At 43.3% G+C, this 27,659-nt stretch overlaps 1 protein-coding gene across 1 annotated transcript in view; it reads right to left on the bottom strand.

The window, feature by feature from the left end:
* Positions 1-1,668: 1,668 nt before the first annotated feature.
* LOC129699746 (lysosome membrane protein 2-like) overlaps positions 1,669-27,659 on the bottom strand; it is a 42,840-nt gene continuing 16,849 nt past the window's right edge. The window contains exons 4-12 of the mRNA XM_055639789.1: positions 26,871-27,062; positions 25,626-25,717; positions 25,246-25,365; positions 24,353-24,531; positions 18,781-18,899; positions 15,167-15,240; positions 12,708-12,759; positions 5,836-5,982; positions 1,669-3,332 (exon numbers count right to left, since the gene is read on the bottom strand). Coding sequence (XP_055495764.1) covers positions 3,291-3,332; positions 5,836-5,982; positions 12,708-12,759; positions 15,167-15,240; positions 18,781-18,899; positions 24,353-24,531; positions 25,246-25,365; positions 25,626-25,717; positions 26,871-27,062 — 1,017 coding nt within the window. The 3' untranslated portion in view covers positions 1,669-3,290. The remainder of the gene's footprint in view (positions 3,333-5,835; positions 5,983-12,707; positions 12,760-15,166; positions 15,241-18,780; positions 18,900-24,352; positions 24,532-25,245; positions 25,366-25,625; positions 25,718-26,870; positions 27,063-27,659) is intronic.

Below are 27,659 nucleotides of genomic sequence, written 5' to 3'. Positions count from 1 at the left end.
TGATTATTGAGTTGGAGCCGAACCTAGCCACACAGTCATGTGTGTACAGGGAGTACAATAGGGGGCTGAGGACGCAACCCTGGGGCGATCCTGTGCTCGGGGTGAGGGACCTCAATGTATTCCCTCCCATCTTGACTACCTGGGGCCTGGTGGTGAGAAAGTCCAGGGCCCAGGCACACAGGGAGGTGTTGAGCCCCAATTCCAGTAGCTTCTCGGCCAGTCTGGTGGGGACTATCGTATTGAAGGCTGAACTGAAGTCTATGAACAGCATCCTCATGTAGCCCCCCTTCTGGCTGTCAAGATGAGAGAGAGCGGTGTGCAAAACCTGGGAGACCGCATCGTCCGTGGATCTGTTCAGACGATATGCGAATGCAACGGGTCCATGTTGCGAGGGAGGAAGGCGCAGATGTGTTTCTTCACCAGCCTCTCAAAGCATTTCATGACTACCGAGGTGAGAGCCACCGGACGGTAGTCATTCAGACAGGCAGGGGAAGCATTTTTTGGTACCGGTACAATGATGTATATTTTGAAGCAGGCAGGGACCACGAACTTGTCCAGGGAGAGGTTGAATATTGTAGTGAGCACCGGAGCTAGCTGCGTAGCACAGGACTCGAGTACTCGCCCCGAAATGCCATCTGGGTCTACAGCTTTCCTCGTGTTCACCCGTGTCAGAGCCCTCCTCACGTCGTGCTCGGACAGCGAGAACGATGTGATGTTTTCACTGGATGTTTTCAAGAGAGGGTAAGATATAGCTCTTAGGGCTAACGGAATTAAGGGATATGGGGAAAAAGCAGGAACGGGGTACTGATTTTGGTTGATCTGTGATCATGATCGTATAGAATGGCGTTGCTGGCTCGAAGGGCCGAATGGCCTATTCCTGCATCTATTTTTTGTTTATATACTATCTAAACTGTCATTACAATGGCATAGCAAATTGAATTCAAATTTGCTTACGATTTGAATGCAGCTTCTGATCAAAATTTGCTTTTTACTCTGGATTCCTGCATCTGCAGCCTCTTGTATCTTCATGATGGAATAACCCCAGCTCACATTCCCCATTAACAGGTGAACAATCCAAAGCTTGGTGAATTTGGCCTCAATGATAGGAAGAACAGACATGTAAAGATCATAGAGCGATTTCACTATGAACACTTGGCTGCCACAAGCCATTTATCCCTGTGGTTACTTTTCTGACACCTCTTGCTCAACTCCCAGAAGGTCAGGGAGGTTGTGATGCCCCACTTTCATAGTCCATAATCATATTGAAGATCAAGTGGGCTTTTGCTTCATGGGTTTATCCTCACTGAGCTTGCCTTGGGACACCTACCTTAATGCGACAGGTGTACCCCAGTTGAACTCTTCACCTGCCACCGGTTCTGCAGTGGTTTGCCACCAAAGCAAGTGCTCCTCGGGGCTCACCTCCCCAGGCATATGAATGGTTGCTGAGTTTTTGAAGTGCTCCTTTCAGCAAGCACACGGTTCCTCTCTACACTAGATATGCTGATCACTTTTCTTGTCTTGTTGGGCAAGTCTTTAGGTGTTTGGGCCATGGACCACTTTGTTAGAGTTGAAGCATTCGATCATCATGATGAGGGACCTCCCAACACTCACCCACCATGTGGTCTTAAGTCACCGGCTTTCTTTCGCACTTCATCATTTTACAAATGGTTACAAAACAAATTGAACAACAGATTTATTAATATTTTGTCAGTAACATTGAACAAGATGGACATTCTGTTGTGCCAAACATTGGTCAGCAGTTAGACACAAAAAGCTGTAGTAACTCAGCGGGATAGGCAGCATCTCTGGAGAGAAGGAACCTCTTCAGACTGAAGAAGGGTCTCGACCCGAAACATCAACCATTCCTTCTCTCCAGAGATGCTGTCTGTCCCGCTGAGTTACTACAGCTTTTTGTGTTTAAACCAGTTTAAACCAGCATCTGCAGTTCCTTCTTACACATTTGTCAGCAGTTACATACAATGCTAAAATGGCATGGTGTGCATTGTTTATTTTTTTACATTTTCATTATAAAACTATACAGGAGTTTCATATTTGGTAATGAGTTCAAATGCATAGTATACAGGTGTAAGAAAGCATGGGGTCTTCAAATCAATGACACTAGCGGCTGCTTTCCCAGAACTCATTCATAATTTTGACATTGCTTTGTTCCGTATCTTTAGCCAGAAGCCAGACACGAATGGATGGATTCTGATGATAATTCAAGATTGCAAAATTAGTCTTCATTATAAATTAGCCTGGTAGATCGCCCACTGATTGCAAAGGTTATTTAACTAGTTTATTAGATGACCCTGAACCATGACATTTCTGGTCCACCACCTTTCAATAACTGCATTTTCTGCCTTATCTTATTCAGCAGTATCAGATCCATTACCCAAACAAGAACACCAGTCATTAAAGGTGGCTGCATAATTAACATAATCTTCCTAAAACCCATTCCATCAAGTTTAAAAAAAAAAAAAAAAAATGATATGGCAATGCGAGGTGGCTGGAATACATTTAAAGGAATCATGTCTACAGGATCTATGCACAATTGATTAGAAAGGGAAATATTTGTTTAAATCACATTCAACCAATGCGAGTGCAAAAGTTAGTTTTGTATTTGCACCCATGTACAAACTAGAATTGTGGTACTAATTAACCAATACCCAATATCACAAGTTGATTTTTTTCCTCTAAAAAATGTCTCGGCAGTGGAGAATAAATAAAGTGCAAACAGGGCTGCATGTGTAGTTGCAATGTGTAGTGGGTTGAAGAAGCAGGATTGTGCAAATTAAAAAAATGACTCAAACCAACTCACTCAGAATAGGAGTTACCCAAGAGCAGGGAGTTATCTATTAAGAAGTTAAAAACGCTAAATTACACAGTCCATTATATACAGAATGCAAGTTATTGGGAAATTCCACAGTGTACCATGCACAATATTTATACTAGAGCAACTTCACTATCATAAGTGATCGAGATTATAAGGCTAAGTTACGAAAGGCTTCTGTCCCTATATAATTTAGGCTTGGTAGTCAATAATGGAGAGATATGGTGCCCTGTCTCCTTTGGATTCATGGTAATCACATAATCATTGAAGCGTTAAATACTCCATTTGATAACCAAACTTGCAAAATTGTGACTACTTTTCATACTTTGAATAATTAACATCAGTTACATCAAATTTCAGGGACCAGTTTGTTCCTAAGTCATAGAAGATGTAGAAGGAAACCCAAAACAAACATGTATGTTGCTTTGCTGTCACAGCTGAAGAGTTGCGGCATGGATACTTATGATGAGTTCAAAAGTGGTGCTCTTTCCGCTTCTGTTCCCTGTTCAAAAACAAGTGCAACACTTCATCATTAAAGCACATAAAAGGGCCGCATTATAAATATCTCGGATGAGCAAGATAATCACTTAGTTTCATGTTTAAATATGGTTATTACTTCCTGAACAAAAGGATTTAGGGATACATTTTAAACTGGAAGGGCACTTGTATTTCTTCTTCCCATTCCTGGATGCCAAAGAATACTATTCACCCACTTGACCACCTTCTGTTGATTAGGGTCAAAGTAAACAATTTTCAACTTGATCATAATTTAATGTTACATACTGGAAATAAAAGAACATGGTATCTAACACGATAGTTTTTAAAATCGTATTCTTGAGTTACTCTGATTCTGTTGGCCTAGTTTTACCTAAGATAGGCTTAAGATGGCCAAAATTGCCATCCAAATAATAGTATGATTCAAATCTCATTTAGCAATAAGGATACATTAAAGTTATTTTCATTAATAGATTAGCAATAACCGGAGGTAAAATTTACGAGCTACGCTGGGATCAATTATAAGACAGTCACTTCATGTTATAATGTGGGCAGTATTCCAGATTAAACCACAACACTCTTCTCTTGATTCTTTCTGTCTGTCTCTCTTTTCACCACCTGCCAGTCTTTCTTGTCACCTACCTGGCAATCTTTTATTCCATTTCTCTCAGTCGCTTTTGCTTCCCTAATCCCAACTCCTACACCATCTGTCACCATCACTTTGAAGACCCTCAAGTCTACACAATGCCTTGAGCCACAAACAAGACTCCTGCCTTATGTTTTTTAGATCATAAGGATATCATGGAAGCTTGGCTCATGAATTCACCATTCCCTAACTGAGGCCCCGAATCTTGGTGATACAATCCACTGTTTATCCAACCTATTCTACGAGGAAGTGCCAATATCCTAAACATGGGATTATTTAGTTCACCAGCCCAACCAAAACTTGCCCAGACCACATTCTTCAACTATTTAATCCTCCACTGAAACACTTGCCTCTCAAATCCTAATTTTCCCTTGATTTCATGCTGCTGGAGCCTCCCTCTCTTCTCAAACCCTCGGAATCAGCTAAAGTCACCCAATTACTTCATCACCATGATACAGATGCCCTTCTCTTCTTGCTCCTCCTTCAATCTATCCCTCCATATACATTGTTTCCATGACCAACCCTGTGACAATGACAAATCACATGGCCTGTCGATGTCTTAACACGAGCACCTATCCCCTGCCAGATTTATGCTCAAAGATGCGTTCCAATCCAAAACAAAGATTAAAAAGATAATCCACTACATAGAAGTTTACATGCATTACCACAGATAACATTTGTGAACCAATAGAAAACAGAGGTGGGATAAATCAGTCATTTTCAAGTCAGCAAGCCACACTTTGTGGGATGCCACCAGCATCAACATTGGGACCACTCCACTATTTACAACTTATATAGGGACGAAACTGGCAAATTTTCCTGATTATAGAAAGATTATTATCTTTCTATTAATAACAAAGAAAATCAAAGTAATGTTTAAACGAAGCAAACACTGCTGCAGAGAGACATGTATATCATAAGAAACACAGGTTAACTTGCAAGAAAAGCAATAATCAGGGTAAAAGGAACATCAGTTTTTGTTGCAAAGGACATGGTGCAGTTGTGGTGGCACCTGGTGGTAAGCCACGGGCACAACGAACCCTCGGCTCTGGAGGGCGGCGTCTCGGTGTGGGAGGCGCTAGTCACGGGGTTGGTACCCGAGTTGGTATTTAAGGCCGGGAAACGCCCATGACCATTGAGGAGTAGGGAGCTGTATCGTTGAGAATAAACACGTCTAGTGCACACAACTTGTGTCCACTTAGTTTTTGGCTGGACTCCTGCGATTCCCCGCTACACAGTAGGAAAATTATGGGCATCAATGTTTGAGTTATGAACACACTTTTGGTCTCCTTCCTCAAGAAATAATATATTTGGACTGGAGTTAGTTCAGGAAAAAACTTCCAATGTTGATTCCCAAGAGAAATGTTTTCAGGTTAATGGCTGATCATCAAATGTTGACCATTTCTTTCTCCACAAATGCTGCTTGATATGCATTGGTTGTATTACCCACGTAAAAGTTCTTCTGAAGAAATGTTGGAAAGGTTGGATCTATGGAGATTAAATCCGATCTTTCTGGGACATCGAAGATTATGGAGGGGCTTAACAGGACTGATTCTGAGAGGATGCTTTCCCCCATGGTAGTCTTGAACTAGGAAGCATGGTTTTTAGATGCAAGGCAGAGTACGGGGAGAATATGTTTGCTCAATGCATTGGGAATCTATGAAATTCTCTAACACCGAGCAGTCATTGAACAAATTCAAGGCTGAGACTGTACTACAGGGCAGTAGAGGGTTATGGAGATAACTCAGGATAGGATTAGAAATGAGGGCATGATCAGATGAACAATGAACTTAATGAATGTGAGAGCAAGCTCAAAGAGCCACAAGGCCTCACGTTCCCATTTCATACACCATGCAATACCCACCTCGCGATTCGTGCATGCAAGTATGATGAAGATCAACCCAAAGAGTATCCCTAAACCCATCATCATAAATGGGATTGCAGTCACCACATCCGTCTGCAGGATAATGGAATTCAACTTCGCCGCCGATGAGTCATCAATCAAAACGCTCTGCAACAAGAAAGGTTCAAAGGGGAAGGTTTAACCAGTAACCACATCTGGTAACACGGACATAATACCATGTTCTCAACAGATCAAAACATTTCACCCTATTATGTGAAGCAGTCATTCATTTGAACTTCATCCTATCGAGTGTAATGCATTATTTATTCATAATATAGTCACATTTGCAGTAAAGAAAGTCAGTTCAGTCATTTTAAATTTGCCTTAGGATCATATCACAGTCTTAACTACTTAAAAAATAATCCAGTTTTGCTCATTTGTCAGGTTTTCAAATAGTATTAGTTCCTGTTAGATACTCAAAACCATCCCAGACAGCATTTTGGCCCAAATCGAATCACAATTGGTTGTTAAAGCTTACAAATTTCAAGACTTCTACACGATTATCCAGGGACAGACAGGGATGGGGAGCTAAGTGTTGGTGTGCAGCGGTGCTTAGGATTGGTTTTGCTAGAACTTTCCCTTCTAGTTTTAAATCATTGTTTTAAGATTAATCAATAGAAACAAACAACCCAAATAAAATTCCCATGTGGGAAATTTGAACGTTGACCATTACCATTTCTAAGTTTAATCAGTCTAAAGAAGGACCTTGACCCAAAACGTCATCTATCCATGTTCTCCAGAGATGTTGCCCGACCCGCCGAGTTACTCCAGTGCATGTGTTCTTTTACTATTTCTAATATAGGCAGATTAGAATGATGGCCTATATGATCCACAATAAATTTGAGCTAAAAAGATGTTTTGATCAAAAACAAAACATTTAAATGTATCAATACAGCAGAAAAACGGTAAACTGAATTTCTGGAATGCTTTGCAATGATTTTGCTAAGTTTTTGTAATTAATTGCTAGCACGTCATTGCCTTTGAGCAGAATTCACTACACTCAACTAAACACTGACTTACATGAAAAATGTTGCAAAGGTAATAATTGGTTAAAAATAGCATTATAACCATGAAGAAAAATATGATGTACAAGTGAGATCCCTATGGCTGAAGCTTTTGGGTAAGGGATACCAACACAGCAGGACAGCAATGGGCGAGTAGCTAATAGAAGGCTTATTGGGTGCGTTGTGGCAGCAAGAGACAGAGTCTGAGCATTAAGTCATGAAGCAGGGGCACATATATAAGTAATGCTATGGACCCAAAAGACACAGTGATAAAAAAGTGTTTGGAATCTCTCTTAGAATAGGTAGGGCACAATGAACACCAGCATGTTTGATGTAAGAAAGAACTGCAAATGCTGGTAAATTCGAAGGTAGACAAAATGCTGGAGTAACTCGGTGGGTGAGGCAGCATCTCTGGAGAGAAGGAATGGGCGACTTCTCAGGTCGAGACCCTTCTTCAGATGTTTAGGTTGGAGTTAGGGAGTGGGTGGTCTGCAGTGAAATCACTGACACAGTTAAATGTTTTATAATGGGAAAGAACATATTAGTTTCAATCTACCTAACAATTGGAGGATATTGCATGTCGTAAGACACATTCCAATGGCTATTCACAGCCCCTCAAGGACTGGACATGCAATTATTAAAGTGTTAAACTTATAAATAGTACAAAGCAAATAGCACTTGCTAATTTTTACCAAGGTGATAACTGATGGGAAAACCTCAAGTCTGTAACTCTATAATAGTAAGATTAAACGAGAACTTACCAGTTTGAAGTTTGATCTGTATTTTATGAGGAGTTACGATGAGGGATTACGTGAAGAAGCCCGCTCAGGGCGCAGGTGCGGCATGCTTCCAAGCAGCGGTGTGGAATCACAGACAGACACGTATTTGAAGTAACATAGTAAAGAACAAAGAGACATCAATTTATCGGTTTGATCCATGTAATGAGGGTGGGAGCGGAGGGCACGTAATCCCTCATCGTAACTCCTCATAAAATACAGATCAAACTTCAAACTGGTAAGTTCTCGTTTAATCTTACTATTTTACTTCGGAGTCACGTGAGTGACTTCGTGAAGATTTCAAAGCTCTGTGATTTCAAACCGTGTAACAGTTTATACACTCACTACCGAAAGCTCTTGAGGAAGGAAGTGTTATTGTAATCAACCAATGAATCTGTTTTGAAAACAAAACGGTATTTATTAACAATAACAAAAGAAAAAATAGCTCCCCCGGGCTTTAAATTAAACATTTGCAGTTTCTAAAATGCTGACTGCAAATATATCAGGTTCCACCAACGGTTTATTATAAAATGTGCGGAATGTGGCTTCCCGTGACCATCCTGCTTTCTTGAGGATTAAGTCCACAGGCACATCCATTCTGGCCGCCGATGATGTGGATGCTGCCCTGGTGGAATGAGATTTAAACAGATTAATGTTAATTCCAGCAGCTTCCAAAACCTGTTTCAACCACCTTGAAATGGTTTGACTTGTTACCCTGCCATGTGGTTTCCTGTGGCTGACCCATAAGGCTCTCTCACTTCCTCTGATGTTATGGGTAGTGTCTATGTAAATATTTATGTGGGTCACCACACACAATCGTGGCTCTAGTGGGTATGCCCGGAATGCCACTAGCGTGTTTGATGTTCCTGGCCTGGACTGTTTTATCAGACCTTGAATAGTGAATGTGATCTGATCCGATGTAGTGTCCATGTTGTCCAGTCGAAGTTTATGTAAGGACTGGACCCTCTGTGCAGATACTAGTGCCATGAGCATGAGTGTTTTTAAAGTCAACTGCTCTAAGCTGAGAGATCTGGCTGGTGGTCTGTCCCGAAGGTATGTTAGTACAACACTGACATCCCAGATTTTTGTATATCTCGGGGTGGGGGGCTTGCTGTTAAATATGCCCCTCATCAGTTTTACCACCAGCGGATGGGCTCCCATGGCCTGATGTCCCGCAGGTTTGAGGTAATTTGAAAGAGCACTACGTGCCGTGTTGATGGCACTGTAGCTCAAATCTTCACGATGATGTAAGTCTGCCAGGAATTCCAGAACATCCGCTACTGTGGCCGTTTTATAAGCAATCCCGGTTTTCTGGCAGTACGTTTCCCATTTTTTGATGCAGGTTAGGTACTGCCTCTTCGTGGATATCCGTAGGGATGCTGACATGGTGGCGATGGTTTGTTCCGATAGCCCCAGATCCAGGTAAGGTCGGTTTAAAATCTGCAACCCAGGAGATTCATATCTTTGTGGCATGGGTGGCTGATGCCTGATACTGGGTGAGTCAGTAACCCTGGATGACTGGGGAATACCATAGGTGTTTCCACCACCATGTCCTGGAGAATTGGGAACCATGGCTGTGTAGGCCAGTCGGGCACCACCAAAACTCCAGACGCTGAATCCGTCTGGATTTTTCGAAGCACCCGACTAATGAGGCAGAAGGGGGGAAAAGCATAAAACACAAACTTTCCCCAATCTAACGTAAAAGCGTCTACCGCTGCTGCCTCCGGATCTGGTTCCCACGCGACATAGACTGGTAGTTGGTGATTCAGTCTTGATGCAAATAAATCTATATCTGGCTTCCCATATTGCTTTACAATTTTAGCAAATGTTTTAGGATTTAACATCCATTCGATGTTATCATTGAATTTCCGTGACCTGGTGTCCGCCACTATGTTTAGCTTACCTGGTAGATAGGTAGCTGAAAGCCAAATATGTCTTTCGACACACCATTGCCAAATCATATTAACCAATTTGTCGCATGATAAAGATTTGATGCCGCCCATATGGTTAATATAAGCCACCACCGTTGTATTATCTATTTCTAATCTAACATGCAAGTGACGCATATCAGACGCATATGCTTTCAAACCATAAAAAGCGCCCAACATTTCCAAAGTGTTAATGCCCAGTGTAGATAGTAATGAGGATTCTGAGTTAGTCCATCTACCACCTGTGCTGGATATGGAGTTAGTTGCTCCCCAGCCTTGAGCACTAGCATCGGTCTGGATTACTAACGTAGGATTAGTGATAACTATAGGACTATAACCATGCCAAATATATTGAATCCACCACTGTAGCTCTGCTATTGCTTCAGGGGGTATAGTCATAATCCGATCATAATGACCTCTGTGCCATTTTAATGCTATTATCTTTGCTCTTTGCAAATTTTGATAGTGCAAAGGTCCAAATTGGATAGCTGGAAAAGCTGCTACCATTTTCCCAATTACTGCAGCCACTTGTCGAATAGTTGGCTTTCTCTTTACTTTTAAGTTTTCACATGATTGTGTTAATGCAATCATTTTTTCCCTTGGCATGGTAATCGTCATTTGGACTGAGTTAATTGTGAACCCCAAGTAGTCCATAATTGTGGATGGATTTAACTTGGATTTATCTGGATGTAAGACAAACCCTAGAGTTTCTAGGAGCTGTTTTGTAGCTGATACTGCTGCTACTGCCAATTCCATAGTTTTCCCAACTATGAGGATGTCGTCCAAATATGCCATGACTATATGGTTTTGTTTCCTTAACATTGCCATGGCTGGCTTCAATATTTTAGTGAATAGTCTTGGAGCTGAAGTAAGCCCATTAGGCAGTGCTTTATACTGCCAAAGCTCCCCCATCCAGATAAATTTAAGATATCTGCTATAATCTTTATGTATCGGTACTAGATAGTAAGCATCTTTGAGATCGATGCTGGCCATATAGTATCCTTTGAAAATCAATTGTCTAGCAGTCGCAAATGTTTCCATTTTGAAATGTATATACTTAACAAACACATTCAAGGATGTTAAGTCAATGATGATGCGACATCCACCATCCTTTTTACATTTAGTAAATATATTGGAAACAAATTCCAAGGGCTCATGAATAGTTTTTCCTATGACCCCTTTGTTTATAAGCCTTACCAGTTCAGCTTGTCCCTCCAGTTGTTGTTTGTTGGAGAGTACAAATGTCCTCTTAGGCATGTGTTGAACTGGCGGTATACTCGAAATAAACTCTATTTTATAACCTTGAATACTATTAAGTATATATTTATCATCTGTGATCCTCCCCCATGCTTTTGTAAATAAGCGTAACCTTCCCCCTGTTAGTAATTCACCCTTATTCACAATATGCGGGTAGGAACCAGATCCACCTACCTCCATGGTTATTGGCGGGGTTGAGGTTTTCTCTTTTTGGATGTTTTCTGTTGACGAGCTGGCGATGTTGGGGGGAGGCGCATTTTCCAGGGGGTCCGCTGCAGGCCCTGACCTAAAAAAGGTTTCTGGGGATAGTGCGGCCCCAAGCTTTGACCAGTCGCATATGGATGATGCCGACTGGTGGATGCAGCGGTGTGCTGCCGCCTTGGTGTTATAAAAAGCTTCGGTACAGGTGCTGGCGGTGTTGCCCTCATGAGGCTAAAGGTTTTCGAAGCCTCCTCCATTTCTTTCAGTTGTTTATTTAAATCTTTTCCAAAAAGAAATGAGTCGGTCTCTACAGTGGGAGCCTTACACAATCCTGCAAATTTAGGATTCAGTGCCGGCCTAATGTTATCTCTCCTGAGATTGTTCAGCTCGTATTGCGTGGTGCACATGAGCGCCAAGACATCCTGTTGATGAGCTGTCATTTCTGTGGTCTCGACTCCCCGTGCGTATGCTGTTATCGCCGCCGTCAGGAGGCGAAGTACCCGCTGGAGTTTGACCTCCTGAGTGCGGATAGGTCCACCCACGTTACCCCATATCTGAGGGTTGAGGCTCTTGACCTTCAGGGCTTCACAGTTATCCGGGGCGATGTGCTCGTCCAGCACTTGGGCGAGCACCTTTTCCTGCAATGGCTTATTTGATAGATGATTGATACTTGCAGCCATTCTAGGTTGCAGTGGTGCTCCAACCCGTGGGGTAGCAACGAATCGTGTTACTACCCCTAGCAGCTCTTCCTGCACACCCTGCTCTTTGTCGGTACCTTCCGCCTGCCCCATATTCAGACCAGCCTGCTCCTGGTCACCGATGCTGACCTCCCAGTCCTGGTCCAAGGTCGCAAAGGGGGGTGCCGGACTCAGCACCATGGAGGGGGCGCCTGTCCTGTCTGACCGAGAGCGCTGCTGCTCCCGGTAGACCATCCCCTCCAGCAGCTGCATGATGCTGCTTAAGCGGCTGTCTCTCCCCAGCTTGGGGGTGGACATGTCCTCCTCCGACGAATCGGAATCGACCGGCCGGTTAGTTTTACAGGTGGCTTTCCCAGCCCGCCGTGTAGGCTCTGGCGTGACTGGGCCCGGCTCGGTCTGAGGAATCTCAAACCGCTGTTCCAGCGGTAGTGCCGCTGGCTGCTGCCCCGCTGGAATAGACTCCTCTGGCGGAGTTAAAGCTCGGGCAGCTCTGGTCGCGAGTCTCTTGCGTTGGGACATGTTTTCCTGAAACAAAAACCCCAACTCCTACTCGCTCCGTTCCCAACGCACCCTTCACTTACCTGAAAGTGCGCTTTTAAAGTGCAGCTGGAGAGCCTGACTCCAGCTGCCGCCGCTGTTGCACTTGCTGGCGTAATGCCGCACCTGCGCCCTGAGCGGGCTTCTTCACGAAGTCACTCACGTGACTCCGAAGTAAAATTAGTTACGGGGTAGTATATTAGAGGGCAGTTGGTAAACAGTGACAACATGAGCAAATTGAGCAGTAGAGCCATCAAAGCAAACTGCACCCCTTACATTGAGAAAGAGGATTCTCCACAGAGGAATTCTGGGATCAGAGGCAATGGTGAAGGAATTTTTTCTGGAAAGCAATGCAGCCTCAGATGGTACCATTGCAATAATATTTGCATCTATGATAAGCAATTTCAGATCAATATTTTGAAATGGCCTTACCTCATTCAGATACATTATAGGAAAGACCAGCGATTGAATATTCCCAGTCTGACTGTGGAAATAAAGTAGAATAGTTATGAAGTTGTAGATATTTCTCTAAACATCCACTCCAAGTTTCAGAAACCCTCTGTTTGCCTATTGTGGGATAGCAAACACCTATTGTGTTTATGATTGAAACCCATTGACACCTTTTTCTTGCAATAAATACTACTTTTTTCCCTCCTTCAATTTTCCCTCTCCACTCACCTCATCTAATCACTCCTCAAATAAAGTTTTAAAAATCCTGGCAGGCCTTCTCTGGCGTGTCTCACATCCTTCCCACTATAAAAGTGACCAAAACAATCGTATCCATCCTAACTAATCCTGGCCTCATTATCATTGCTCAGCCAATAAAGAAAGCTTGAAAAATTGTAAACATTCTAACCACTTTATCGAACTTGCCTTCCACATATTTTGAGCAATGGTCCAGTTTGCCCTTCCTACATCAGTTATTTATTGCAGTGTCTTGCTTTTTACCTTCCTCAAATGCTTCATCTCAACTCCTCAAATAATTTCATCTGCTACTTACCTACTCACCTAACAAGAATCATATATAACGATATAACAATTACAGCACGGAAACAGGCCATCTCGGCCCTTCTAGTCCGTGCCGAACACTTACTCTCACCTAGTCCCATCTACCTGCACTCAAGCCATAACCCTCCATTCCTTTCCCGTCCATATAACGATCCAATTTATTTTTAAATGTTAAAAACAAACCTGCCTTCACCACTTCCACTAGAAGCTCATTCCACACAGCTACCACTCTCTGAGTAAAGAAGTTCCCCCTCATGTTGCCCCTAAACTCTTGTCCCTTAATTTTCAAATCATGTCCTCTTGTTTGAATTTTCCCTACTCTCAATGGAAAAAGCTTATCTACGTCAACTCTGTCTCCCTCTCATAATTTTAAAGACCTCTATCAAGTCTCCCCTTAACCTTCTGCGCTCCAAAGAATAAAGACCTATCTTGTTCAACCTTTCTCTGTAACTTGGGTGCTGAAACCCAGGCAACATTCTAGTAAATCTCCTCTGTACTTTCTCTATTTTGTTGACATCTTTCCTATAATTTGGCAACCAAAATTGTACACCATACTCCAGAATTGGCTCACCAATGCCTTGTACAATTTTAACATTACATCCCAACTTCTATGCTCAATGCTCTGATTTATAAAGGCCAGCACACCAAAAGCTTTCTTTACCACCCTATCTACACGAGATTCCACCTTCAAGGAACTATGCACAGTTATTCCCAGATCCCTCTGTTCAACTGCATTCCTCAATTCGCTACCAATTGTTTTTCGCTTGTGACCTATGGGCATGCGCAGTCGGAATACCAAACTCGCTTATTGTAAGCAAAGCAGGATGGTGAGGCCATTACAATCTACTGAAGAGGCCATTACAATCAAAGAAGAGGTTTCAAAATAAGCTTCTAAAGCTCTGATGAAAACTATAACGGAGAAAACCTTCAAAACCTGATTCACAATAATACTGATGCAAGCACTAACTTTCCCTTTTTGAATTCCTCTTGCAGGTTTATGGAAGTAAACAGAAAGCAATAAACTCATCTCTAATTGTTAGGAATCAAATTGCATTGAACCTTAGTGTACAAATCTTTCATCAATTCTATTTTTGCAGAAACAAAAGGGAAATATTTTGAGTTATCTATACTTTTAAAACTGTGTGTGTGTGTGTGTGTGTGTCATTATTTTTGCCTTTGATATGTTACTCCGCCAAAACCAGACGCAAAAACGCCGAGATTTTTACCATTTCGCTAGCGATTTTACTTTTACATTCGCTGATCCACTAATTAAAGTTAGTCATTTTTCTGTACACATTTTTAATAAAATCCTCACCCCCCCACTCACTCATTTTGCCACTTCCTGCTGGCCACCTTCCCATCGCGTCTCCCGCGCGACCATAACGGCTGCTGCCGCCTGGCTCTTCTCCACTTCTCCCACCACATCCCCCCGGCTCTGTCACGCTGGTTGAAGCCAAAGATCGGCTGGTCCCACGCTGCTTTTCGCCATCCTCGCTGGCGGCCCGCAGGCTCACTCGGCATCACGCCCGCCCACCCACTCCATCCTCCCCACCTCCCCGTACTCGGGGTCTGAAGCGCCGAGGATGCGAGGCCATGGAGCTGACGCTCACTCTGAGGCCGACGGCTGCTGGGCGGCCCTACCCCTCTCCCCCCTCTCCTCCCTCCCTGCTTAATATAATATCAATGGGGGTAATTAGTGTGTGAGGGGTGGTTAGTGTACGCGCGTGTGTGTGTGAGGATGGTTAGTGTGTGTGTGTGGCCTCAGGCTGCCCCCTCCCCTCGCAACCTCGCGTTGCGGGAACAGACCCAACGGGTCTGCACTTGGTCTAGTGTTCCATAAAACTTTCACCTCCAAACCAAACACAACATTTCATTTTACTTACCGAAATCCAATCACTTGTTCAACATAAATATTGACCTGAACTCGTTTTGCAGCCCTTACGAGAAGTCCTGTGAGCTAAATAGTAAAAGTAATAATCAAAACATGCATTTACTCAGATGTACAGTTTAAGTCTTGACCAGCACTGTTCAAATTATAAATTACATATCTTTACTATGTGTAACTTTGTGCAAGGACATTTCCTCACCATTTGCTTTACTTTCAATATTCCATAATCAATAATACCATGGTTAATCCCCCTCACCTCTTTCCATCAGCAATTTTATATTTTCAGTTTAATAAAACAGTTCTGGTCATCCCATTACAGGGAAGAAGTGGTGGCTTTGGAGAGGGTGCAGGTGGTTTTCCCGAATGCTGCCTGCTTTCGGGGGGTATGGCTACTGTGAGACGTTGGTTAGACTTGGATTGTTTGCTCTGGAACTTCAGAGGTTGAGGGGAGGCTTGATAGAAGGATATAAAATGATGAGAGCTGCCCCCTCCCCTCGCAACCTCGCGTTGCGGGAACAGACCCAACGGGTCTGCACTTGGTCTAGTGTTCCATAAAACTTTCACCTCCAAACCAACGTTTTGTTTCTAATGGATGCGACACTGGGATAAGATAGAACTAGTGCGAACGGGTGATCGATGCTCACCATGGACTCGGTGGGACGAAGGGCCTGTTTCCACATCGTATTTCTAAATTAAACCTGAATCCACTTCAATTTGCCTATCGCCAAAGCAGGTCAATAGCAGATGTTATCTCACTGGCTCTCCATTTTGTTCTGGACTATCGGAACGATAGGAACGCAAGCATCAGGCCTATCAACAACAGCTCAGTGTTCAACATCATCATCCACTCTAAACTAATCAACAAGCTCCATGACCTGGATCTCTCTACTTCCCTTTGCAACAGGATCCCCGGCTTCTTCAATCAATGCGGATCAATGACATCTCCTGCTCAGTGACCAGCACCACACACAGGTGCACCCGAGTTTCTTGCTAAGCTCCATCCTCGACTATTTACACCCACGACTGTGACCAAGCACAGCTCTAATGGCATCTACAGATTCATCGACGAGGCCACTGTTCTTGGCAGGATCATTGGTGTTGATAACTCAGCATACAGGAAAGATATAGAACATCTGGTTGAGGGTGTTGCAACCTTTTGCTCAATGACTTCAGAAAGGTGAAGGCCAGAGACCACATGCCAGTTTTAATTGGTGGGGTGATGGAGAACGTTAGCAGCTTCAAATTCCTTGATGTTAACATCTGAGATGACCAGTCATGGACCCTGTTCATAGATGTAATCATGAATTACACAAAATGAATTCCACTTTCTTAGAAGCAGAAAGAGATACTGCATGTCACTAAATACGTTAACAAACTTCTACAGATATACCCAGTGGCGGACTGGGTCTAAAAATATTGGTTGCCAGGAGACAAAGGGAGCCCACCCACAACTACAATGCTATCATTTAACAGGGGCCCACTTGCCATCACTTCATCAGGGGCCCACTTGCCATCGGGCAAGCTGACACCCTGGCCAGTCGCCACTAGATATACCATATAAAGTATGCTGACAAGTTGCATCATGGCCAGGTAGGGCAGATTCAATGCGGAGGAACACAAGTGGGTGCAGACAGGGCACCGCACATAAAGCCCTCCCCACATTGTAAGCATCTACATGATGCACTGCCTCAAAGCAGCATATCCATTATCAAGGATCCCCATAATCCAGGCCATGCCCTCTTCTTACTTCCACCATCGAGAAGAAGGAACAGAAGCCTGAACTCCATCACCAGAGCATTCAGCGACAGCTACTTTCCTACAACCACTCGATTCTTGAATTGTCCTGCACAATCCTAATACTTCACTAAAGGAACACTATGGGCTAGCTCTTGCCATGGACTAGTTTTTCCAATTGTGTTTTTGAACTCATCTTTTTCTTTTTACCCGGTCTTAAAGTCAAGGAGTTATACAGCATGGCAACAGGCTCTTCGGCCTATTCTGACCATGCCAACCAAGTGGGCAGACTAGACTAAGCCCGTTTGCCTGCACGTGGACCATAGCTCTCAAATCCATTGCTATCCATCTCTGTCCAAATGCCTTTTGAAATCATAGTTGTATCCAGTTCTATAGTTTTCTCTGGCAACTCATAACAGCTACAAACTACCGAGGGATGAGAATGCTCCTGAGATTCCCTTGTAAATCTCTCTCCTCCAACCTTAAGCCAATGCCCGCTAGTTTTAGATTCTTCTTCCCTGGGGAAAAAACATTCACTTTATCCATGCCCCTCATGATACTGTATACCTCAACAGACACCTCTCAGCCTTCAGCACTTCAAAGAAAAAAAATCCCAGCCTGTCCAACTTTTCCCTATAATACACGCCCACAAACGCAGGTAACATCCTGGTGAATCTCTTCTGCAGCCATTCCAACTTAAAGATGTCCTTCCTATAAGCCGAGTGATCAGAACTGCATACAGTACTCAGAGTTCAGTCTCACAAACTCACTAGTTTAATTTAGAGATACAGTGTGGAAACAGGCCCTTCGGCCTACCGAGTTTGCGCCAATAAACGATCCCTGCACACTTACACCATCCTACACACACGTAGGAGGGACAATTTACAATTATACCACACCAATTAACCTACAAGCCTCTACATCTTTGGAGTGTGGGAGGAAACTGGAAATCCCGGAGAAAATCCACGCAGGTCACTGGAAGAACATACAAACCCCGTAAAGGCAGCACCCGTAGTCAGGATAGAACCCGGGTCTCTGGCGTTGTAAGGTTGCAACTCTGCCCCACCATGCTGCCCAACTCTTGTATAATTATGTGTCGTTTATAATTGTGTGTTGTCTGAGTCTACATGCCTGTGATGATGCTATGAGCAAGACTTTTATTGTAACTGTACCTCAGATCACTGGTACATATCACAACATAATTGAATCGACTCAAACTGAATACTAAAATTGCAACTATCCAGAATGTTTAAAATATGTTGTATTGCAGTCCCAACTGTTACCAGGTGGTGGCATCAGGCAGCCACCATAAAAATAAGACGTCTTAAACGCAAACCAAGTACATGAATCTATAGTTTCAAGAATAATTATACTTCAAATGTGATTGCAAATCTATTGATATAGCATAACTAAAGAAATTACTCAACTATTTTTCTCTTCTAATTACAGATTGTAGTTTATAGAATAAAAAGTGGCAGAGCTGCTGTCTCACTGCCAGAGCCAGGTTTGATTAAGGCCTCATCCTCAGATTCTGTCTGTGTGGTTTGCACATTCTTCATGACCATGTGGGTTTCCTCAGGATGCTCTGGTTCCCTCCCATATGCTAAAGACATGTGGATTTGTAGGTTAATTAGCCCGTCAATTGCCCCGAGAGTGTAGTGTGTGCATGTGAAAGTGTGATAACATAGAACTAGAGTGAATGGGTGATCAATGGCCAGCATGGATTCAGTGGGCTGAAGGGCCTGTTTCCAAACTGTTTCTTTCAAACACTTTATTAATTATACACAATTTGCTTTGTACAATGCCATCTTTCTAACTTCACCAGATACTACGCAGAGCCAAGCTTTAGTTTTTTTGATTCAAGACTATACTTACAGGATTTATGTCCAAATAAGTTTCATGGTCGATTTTATTTGGATGCATTCCTTCAATATCATCAATATATTTTGGATCTGCCTGGTAAAAATGTGGAGAAGAAAGAATAATAGGAGCACCTGTGCAAAGGAGAAAAAATAACAATTGAGTCCTGACAAGGAAGTGTATTTGTGCAGGAAAGAACTGCAGATGCTGTTTAAATCGAAGGTAGACACAAAATGCTGAAGTAACTCAGCGGGACTGGTAGCATCTCTGGAGAGAAGGAATGGGTGACATTTCGGGTCGAGACTCTTCTTCAGACTGATGCCAGGCGAGTGGATGTTTCGGGTCGAGACCCTTCTTCAGACTGATGTCAGGGGAGTGTATTTTGTAAACAGGATAAAATACTGTGCACATATACGTTCAAGTATAACATTTCTGTTGCTTTACTAGTGGAAGGACACTTTACCTTCAAATAAAGGAAGGAGATTGTTGTACCATACAAAGATGACATGAAACAACTGTTTGCATATATTTATATGGCATGGATACAAAAACAGTTACCCAGGAACAACTACTTCTGCCTGGCCTTCTTTAGCTGTTGAGGACAAATTGTTTCCACTCCAGTTCTGTGGGTTCTCAGAAGGTTGGTGAGGCCAATATGGAATTGGCAGAATTATTTTAACATGAGGATGGTAGGCAGCTTGGGAAATCATTTGGCTGGTATACTGAGCTTTTCTATGCTCCCAAGGGAATGTAAGAAACACAGAAACATAGAAAATAGGTGCAGGAGTAGGCCATTCGGCCCTTCGAGCCTGCACCGCCATTCAATATGATCATGGCTGATCATCCAACTCAGTATCCTGTACCTGCCTTCTCTCCATGCTCCCTGATCTCTTTAGCCACAAGGGCCACATCTAACTCCCTCTTAAATATAGCCAATGAACTGGCCACAACTACCTTCTGCGGGAGAGAATTCCAGATATTCACCACTCTCTGTGTGAAAAATGTTTTCCTCATCTCGGTCCTAAAAGATTTCCCCCTTATCCTTAAACTGTGACCCCTTGTTCTCGACTTCCCCAACATCGGGAAAAATCTTCCTGCATCTAGCCTGTCCAACCCCTTAAGAATTTTGTAAGTTTCTATAAGATCCCCCCTCAATCTTCTAAATTCTAGCGAGTATAAACCAAGTCTATCCAGTCTTTCTTCATATGAAAGTCCTGACATCCCAGGAATCAGTTTGGTGAACCTTCTCTGTACTCCCTCTATGGCAAGAATGTCTGTCCTCAGATTAGGAGACCAAAACTGTACGCAATACTCCAGGTGTGGTCTCACCAAGACCCTGTACAACTGCAGTAGAACCTCCCTGCTCATATACTCAAATCCTTTTGCTATGAATGCTAACATACCATTCGCCTTCTTCACTGCCTGCTGCACCTGCATGCCTACTTTTAATGACTGGTGTACCATGACACCCAGGTCTCGTTGCATCTCCCCCTTTCCTAATCGGCCACCATTCAGATAATAATCTACTTTCCTGTTTTTGCCACGAATGTGGATAACCTCACATTTATCCACATTATACTGCATCTGCCATGCATTTGCCCACTCACCCAGCCTATCCAAGTCACCTTGCAGCCTCCTAGCATCCTCCTCACAGCTAACACTGTGCCCCAGCTTAGTGTCATCCGCAAACTTGGAGATGTTGCATTCAATTCCCTCGTCCAAATCATTAATATATATCGTAAATAGCTGGGGTCCCAGAACTGAGCCTTGCGGTACCCCACTAGTCACTGCCTGCCATTGTGAAAAGGACCCATTTACTCCTACTCTTTGCTTCCTGTCTGCCAGCCAGTTCTCTATCCACATCAATACTGAACCCCCAATACCTTGTGCTTTAAGTCTGTATACTAATCTCTTATGTGGGACCTTGTCGAAAGCCTTCTGAAAGTCCAGATATAACACATCCACTGGTTCTCCCTTATTCACTCTACTAGTTACATCCTCGAAAAATTCTATAAGATTCGTCAGACATGATTTACCTTTCATAAATCCATGCTGACTTTGTCCAATGATTTCACCACTTTCCAAACGTGCTGCTATCCCATCTTTAATAACTGATTCTAGCAGTTTCCCCACTACCGACGTTAGACTAACTGGTCTGTAATTTCCCGTTTTCTCTCTCCCTCCCTTTTTAAAAAGTGGAGTTACATTAGCTACCCTCCAATCCTCAGGAACTACTACAGAATCTAAAGAGTTTTGAAAAATTATCACTAATGCATTCACTATTTCTGGGGCTACTTCCTTAAGTACTCTGGGATACAGCCTATCTGGCCCTGTGGATTTATCGGCCTTTAATCCATTCAATTTACCTAACACCACTTCCCGCTAACCTGGATTTCACTCAGTTCCTCCATCTCATTGTCCCCTGCTATTTCCGGCAGATTATTTATGTCTTCCTTAGTGAAGACAGAACCAAAGTAGTTATTCAATTGGTCTGCCATGTCCTTGTTCCCCATGATCAATTCACCCGTTTCTGACTGCGAGGGACCTACATTTGTTTTAACTAATCTTTTTCTCTTCACATATCCATAAAAGCTTTTGCAGTCAGTTTTTATGTTCCCTGACAGTTTTCTTTCATAATCTATTTTCCCTTTCCTAATTAAGCCCTTTGTCCTCCTCTGCTGGTCTCTGAATTTCTCCCAGTCCTCTGGTAGGCTGCTTTTTCTGGCTAATTTGTACGCTTCATCTTTTGTTTTGATACTATCCCTGATTTCCCTTGTTATCCACGGATGCACTACCTTCCCTGATTTTTTTTTTGTGCCAAACTGGGATGAACAATTGTTGTAGTTCATCCATGCAGTCTTTAAATGCCTTCCATTGCATATTCACCGTCAACCCATTAAGAATCAATCGCCAGTCTATCTTGGCCAATTCACGTCTCATACCCTCAAAGTTACCTTTCTTTAAGTTCAGGACCCTTGTTTCTGAATTAACGATGTCACTCTCCATCCTAATGAAGAACTCAACCATATTATGGTCACTCTTGCCCAAGGGGCCACGCACAACAAGACTGCTAACTAACCCTTCCTCATTACTCAATACCCAGTCTAGAATAGCCTGCTCTCTCGTTGGTTCCTCTACATGTTGGTTTAGAAAACTATCCCGCATACATTCCAAGAAATCCTCTTCCTCAGCACCCTTACCAATTTGATTAACCCAATCTATATGTAGATTGAAGTCACCCATTAATACTGTTTTACCTTTGTTGCACGCATTTCTAATTTCCTGTTTTATGCCATCCCCAACTCCACTACTACTGTTAGGTGGCCTGTACACAACTCCCACTAGCGTTTTCTGCCCCTTAGTGTTTCGCAGCTCTACCCATATCGATTCCACATCCTCAAAGCTAATGTCCTTCCTTTCTATTGCGTTAATCTGCTCTCTAACCAGCAACGCTACCCCACCTCCTTTCCCTTTCTGTCTATCCCTCCTGAATATTGAATATCCCTGGATGGTCGGCTCCCAGCCTTGGTCACCCTGGAGCCATGTCTCCGTGATCCCAACTACATCATAGTCATTAATAGCTATCTGCACATTTAACTCATCCACCTTATTACGACTGCTCCTTGCATTGAGACACAAAGCTTTCAGGCTTGTTTTTACAACACTCTTACCCTTTATACTATTAAGCTGAAAAGTGGCCCTTTTTGATTTTTGCCCTGGATTTGCCAGCCTGCCACTTTTACTTTTCACCTTGCTACCTATTGCTTCTACCCTCATTTTACACCCCTCGGTCTCTACGCTCACACATTTAAGAAACCCTTTCCCTTTAACTCCATCCTCCACTATCCCATTCGACACCCCACCCCCCTTATTCAGTTTAAAACCACCCGTGTAGCAGTGGCAAACCTGCCTGCCAGAATGCTGGTCCCACACCTGTTAAGATGCAATCCGTCCCTTTTGTACAGTTCCCCCTTACCCCAAAACAGATCCCAGTGATCTAAGAATCTAAATCCCTACCCCGTGCACCAGTTCCTCAGCCACACGTTCAGGTCCCGTATCTCCCTGTTCCTGCTCTCGCCAGCACGAGGAACTGGAAGCAAGCCGGAGATAACCACCCTAGAGGTCCTGCTTTCAGCATTTTTCCGAGCTCTCTAAAGTCACGCTGCATCCCCTTCTTTCCGACATCGTTTGTGCCGACATGCACTACCGGATGTTCACCTTCGCCCTTGAGGATTTTCTGTACTCTGTCCATGACATCCTGGATCCTGGCACCAGGAAGGCAGCACACCATCCTCGCATCCCGTCTGTTGCCGCAGAAACCCCTGTCCGTACCTCTGACAATGGAGTCTCCCACTACAATGGCGTTGCCTGCCTTAGGCCTTTTTAGTTTTGGCTCAACAGCCCTATTCGCATCGCAAGCCAGTCCGCCGCTCAGTGTAAACACGTCTTTGGTCCCAACAGCTTCTAAGTGGGTGAACCTGTTTACAAGAGGTACACCACCCGGGGACGTTGGCATTCCATGCTTCCCTCCCTTTCTCACTGTCTCCCACCTTCTCTCTTCCAGTACCTTAGGTGTAACAATCTTACTGTAGGACTTGTCGAGGAACGACTCCGTTTCTCGGACGAACCGGAGGTCATCCACTTGCTTCTCCAGTTCCCCAACACGGTCCTTCAGGAGCTCTACCTGGATGCACTTCTCGCGTTTGTAGCAGCCAGAGGCACCAGCGGTGTCCTTGACCTCCCACATACTGCAAGCATCGCACTGAATCAGCTTGCCTGACATCTCCTTCTTTCGTCTCTACCTCTCAAGCGTATTGCGTGGTCTCCTCTCCTAAGACTCTCGAGCCAAAGACTCGCACTTCCCTCACAAGGCCGCTCACTCACTGCCGCTCTCTAAGAGCAGTCTTGCTTAAATTCTGATAAATTGCCTGATTTACCAATTTACAAACCAAATTCCTCAGTTTTCAACTGTTTTCCCGGCACTGACTCACTTCTCTCCCACTCGGGCTAGAGCCAATCAGTCTTATCTCTTGCTAATCTCCTCCTGCTGTTGCTCCCAAATCTACAGCAATTCTGAGTAAAGTCTGCCTTCCAAGTGACCCTTCCCATTTTGAATGGTCATGGGCCAGAATTTCACAGGATTTGGTGGGAAGATTTCACTTTTTCCCAAAGCTTTGAAAGCATCCCTTTCAAATCTTTTAAAAAATTGGCCTACCTGATAAATGCCTTTCCTGCCCGTTTTGGGAGCCCTGCAATGAGCATGACATTGTCAGTCTGACTTAGCCACGTCCTATAATTAGGACGTTAATTCCGTGGAACTTGACCCGGGAGAGAATGTTTGCTTGTACAGCCAGCTAGAAGATTTAAAGGAATTTTTCACAGTCTGGAATCTTGAGCCTCCAGCTGCAGGCAGTCCAGCTATAAAGCAGGCTAGGGGATCACTTTTGCCCTGAAGACAATGGGCAATGATTGAAATCTTGTATTGTGACGAGATTAGCACCGAAAAAGTCTAAAATTCTACAAAACCAGTAAAATCTTAAAGCTCGTTGAAGGTCTAAATTAGCTGAATGGTGCGTGAGCCACTTACCTTGCCTGCATACGCTCACATTCAGTAAACCTGTTCCCAGGCAGTCATCAGCTGGAACACAGAATCCAGAATTTGCAGGGTTCTCAGACGCATTGGCAAAAACTTCACTTGGGAGCACGAACCGATAGGCTGGTATCCTTTTGACAGCGAGCTCCTGCTCAAAAGTACCATAGAGAGATCTGAGTCCAAAATGAAAAAACCATTAAAAGCAGACACTAGCCCAGTATTCCAGTTAATAGCAAAGAGGTAGCAGTCATTGCTAACCTTAAACCTACTGACAAAGCTTCAACTGGCTGCAGCGTGGACCTCCCAACAGTGGTCATTCTTGGGAGCCTCAGTGAACAGTGATGTCAAACTGATTGACCAGTCGATCAATTGAATAATTCGATTGTAGCTGGGATATTATTGGCTGTTGTGGGCAAGTTGGGCCGAAGGGCTTGTTTCCACACTGTATATATCACTCTAAACGGAATAGCTTTAAGGTGAGAGGGAGAAAATTGAAAAGGAGGATTTGAGAGGAAGGCTTTCCCCCCCATGCAGAATGTGGTGCCTGGAACCTTCTGTCAGGTTAGGTATTAGAAGCAGATAGGATTCCATCATTTAAGAGGTAGTTATAGAGATACTTAAACATGCAGAGAACAGGCTCATTCATACAACCCATTTGCAGGCAGATGGGATTATTTTATTTTGACACCATGGTTTTCACATTGCGGGCTGAAGTGCCTGCTCCTGTGTTGTACTGTTCTACACTCTTATGTACTCCAGGACATTTTCCTAGATTAAAAAACATTCTGTGAAGTGATTGCTGCTTTAAAATTAACTATCAACCCAAAGCAACCGATGTGTAGCAATCAACATTTGATAAGAGCGCAATAAACAAAATTCATTCTTACCGGCAAAGGTCTGAAGAAAAGAAATGGACCGTTTCATTTTTGGATATTAATGGGTGGAAGGAAGTACCATCAGTACCATTTATCATATTACACGCATCAGTTGTCCACCAATCTAATGACCTAGTTTTGGTCAAATCATGACAAGGAGACAAGAGGAGAAAAAGATCAGAATTACAGCAGCAACAAAAGAGCGCACAAAAGGAACAAAAACCACAGTCTCTACATAATTGAAAAGCAACAAATGTATGCGTCATTCCATCAAATGGTGATGCTGAAGATGAAACTGGTTAATTAATTTTGCAGTTAAAAGTTTCAGAAATGCAAATTAGTTTTTTTGGGAAACACCTAGTTTCCAATTAAATTTTGAAATAAAAACTTACTTGTTACCCTTCCATTCTATGATTTGCGTAAAATCTTTATAGTTCATTTTTCCCGTGAGAAAAAGATAATCGCCATCATCTGTTCCATTCATCTAAAGGCAATGCATCAGAAATTATTTAAATACATAAATATTCTGACCTCCCTGTCAGACCCTCCGAGTGTTGCTCTGGTCATTTAATTTATTCCTATATGAAAACTCCCTTGCTGAAATACCAATAATGGGTATGTGGAGTGAAGGAAGTTACAGACCACAAAGGATCTTGGTTTGGAACATGCACTAGCCATGGAAAAACTGGCGCAAATCAATTTTTATTTCTTTAAAAAGTCTGCGGTTAACCATACTTACTGGCACCCCTTGAATTCACATCCATGTTCAAGAAGGAAAACATGAATGCACCTGCCACCACAGCACTCTCCCTCCCCCCACCCTCCTCACTGCACCACATTAATTGTCAGCAAAAGTAATTAATTTGCTTTGTAAACCTGGATGGGATGGGAAGGGAATGGAGGGTTATGGTCTGAGCGCAGGTATATGGGACTAGGGGAGATTATGTGTTCGGCACGGACTAAAAGGGTCGAGATGGCCTGTTTCCGTGCTGTAATTGTTATATGGTTATATGGTTAACCTGTTAGTATTCCACCATAGGTACACAAAAATGCTGAAGAAACTCAGCGGGTGCAGCAGCATCTATGGAGCGAAAGAAATAGGTGACGTTTCGGGCCGAAACCCTTCTTCAGACTGATGGTGGGTGGGGGGGGGAGAAGGAAGGAAAAAGGGAGGAGGAGGAGCCCGAGGGCGGGGGGATGGGAGGAGACAGCTCGAGGGTTAAGTATTCCACCATAGTTGTTTCCGTTCTATATTCCTATTTCTCATTAATCCAGAACAATCCTACAAGTCTCACTGCAGCCTCTCTATTAGCATTTGGGGGATCAATAATTCTGGAACCTATTCAAAATGAGATTGGAGACTTCAAACAAAAATGCAGGGAATACCAGACTTGGTGCCGGTATGGATTTTCAGGGACTAATGGGCAAAACAAACAGGGGCCAAAACAAACTGACCATTAATGGCACCCAAAAGGAAAGGTGGCTAATGTTGACTTGAATCTTTCTGTAGAACTGAATTTGAATAATTCCCAATATTTCCTTTCCAAAATGTTGCCTTAACACCTGCATTTTCAGTTTTGTTTTTTTAACGTGTCGGCTACCACCCCTCAACAAAGCCAAGGGCTAGAATAACTTACCTTATAGTAGAGTCCAAAGTATTCATCAACATCACTCATGAACTTGTGAACGGTTGCGAGTACTGGATCCTTGTAGCCCCAAAGCAACTCGTGTACCGTTCGTGTTGTAAATAGACCCTCTGATTCAAATGTCAGCAGAGCTTCTGCCAGCAAGATATAGCTACTGGAATATTTGGCCATATTGATGACAGTCTATTTGTAACAAAAACATCTCGATTAACGCAAGCTCTAATCATGGTGAAAGTTTCCAACATTCAGCTGTAGATCTAGAAATAATACTTCATGTATATACTGGAAAAGTACATCGTTCTAACTCAGCTTGATCCACTCCACACCTGCCCATGTTTTCAGTGACACTTGGCTGCAAAGAGCTCTGGGCTGCCACAGCCATCCAGCAAAAGTGCAAATATGCCTTCACCTCCAGAGAGATCCCCCCCCCGATGTTCCGTATTAATTGGCACATGTATTTAAAAACTATTCAGAATTTACCAAGAATTTAAATGCAACAATCGTACTTAAAACAACTACTCCAAGTTAATTTTAAGGTGAAAACACCAACTAGTTTTCAATCAAGGTTTGAATCCCCATTTAAATGCCACACAGTTCAGCCATTGAAGCCAAGAGACCATAACCACCTCCATTCAAGACGTTGGTGTCACGTTCAGTAGTGGTGCAGCAGGTTCAATGTGCGGTACCAAACTTGCAGCTGGTTTCTACATTGCAATGGGCAGGCACTCAATGTCAGGATCAACTCACTGAATACTGCTTTACTAACAGTTCTCCAAAGGA

This window comes from Leucoraja erinacea, chromosome 1 (assembly GCF_028641065.1).
Source record: "Leucoraja erinacea ecotype New England chromosome 1, Leri_hhj_1, whole genome shotgun sequence".
Classification (NCBI taxonomy): Eukaryota; Metazoa; Chordata; class Chondrichthyes; order Rajiformes; family Rajidae; genus Leucoraja; species Leucoraja erinaceus.
This window is presented reverse-complemented; position numbering and strand designations above follow the sequence as displayed.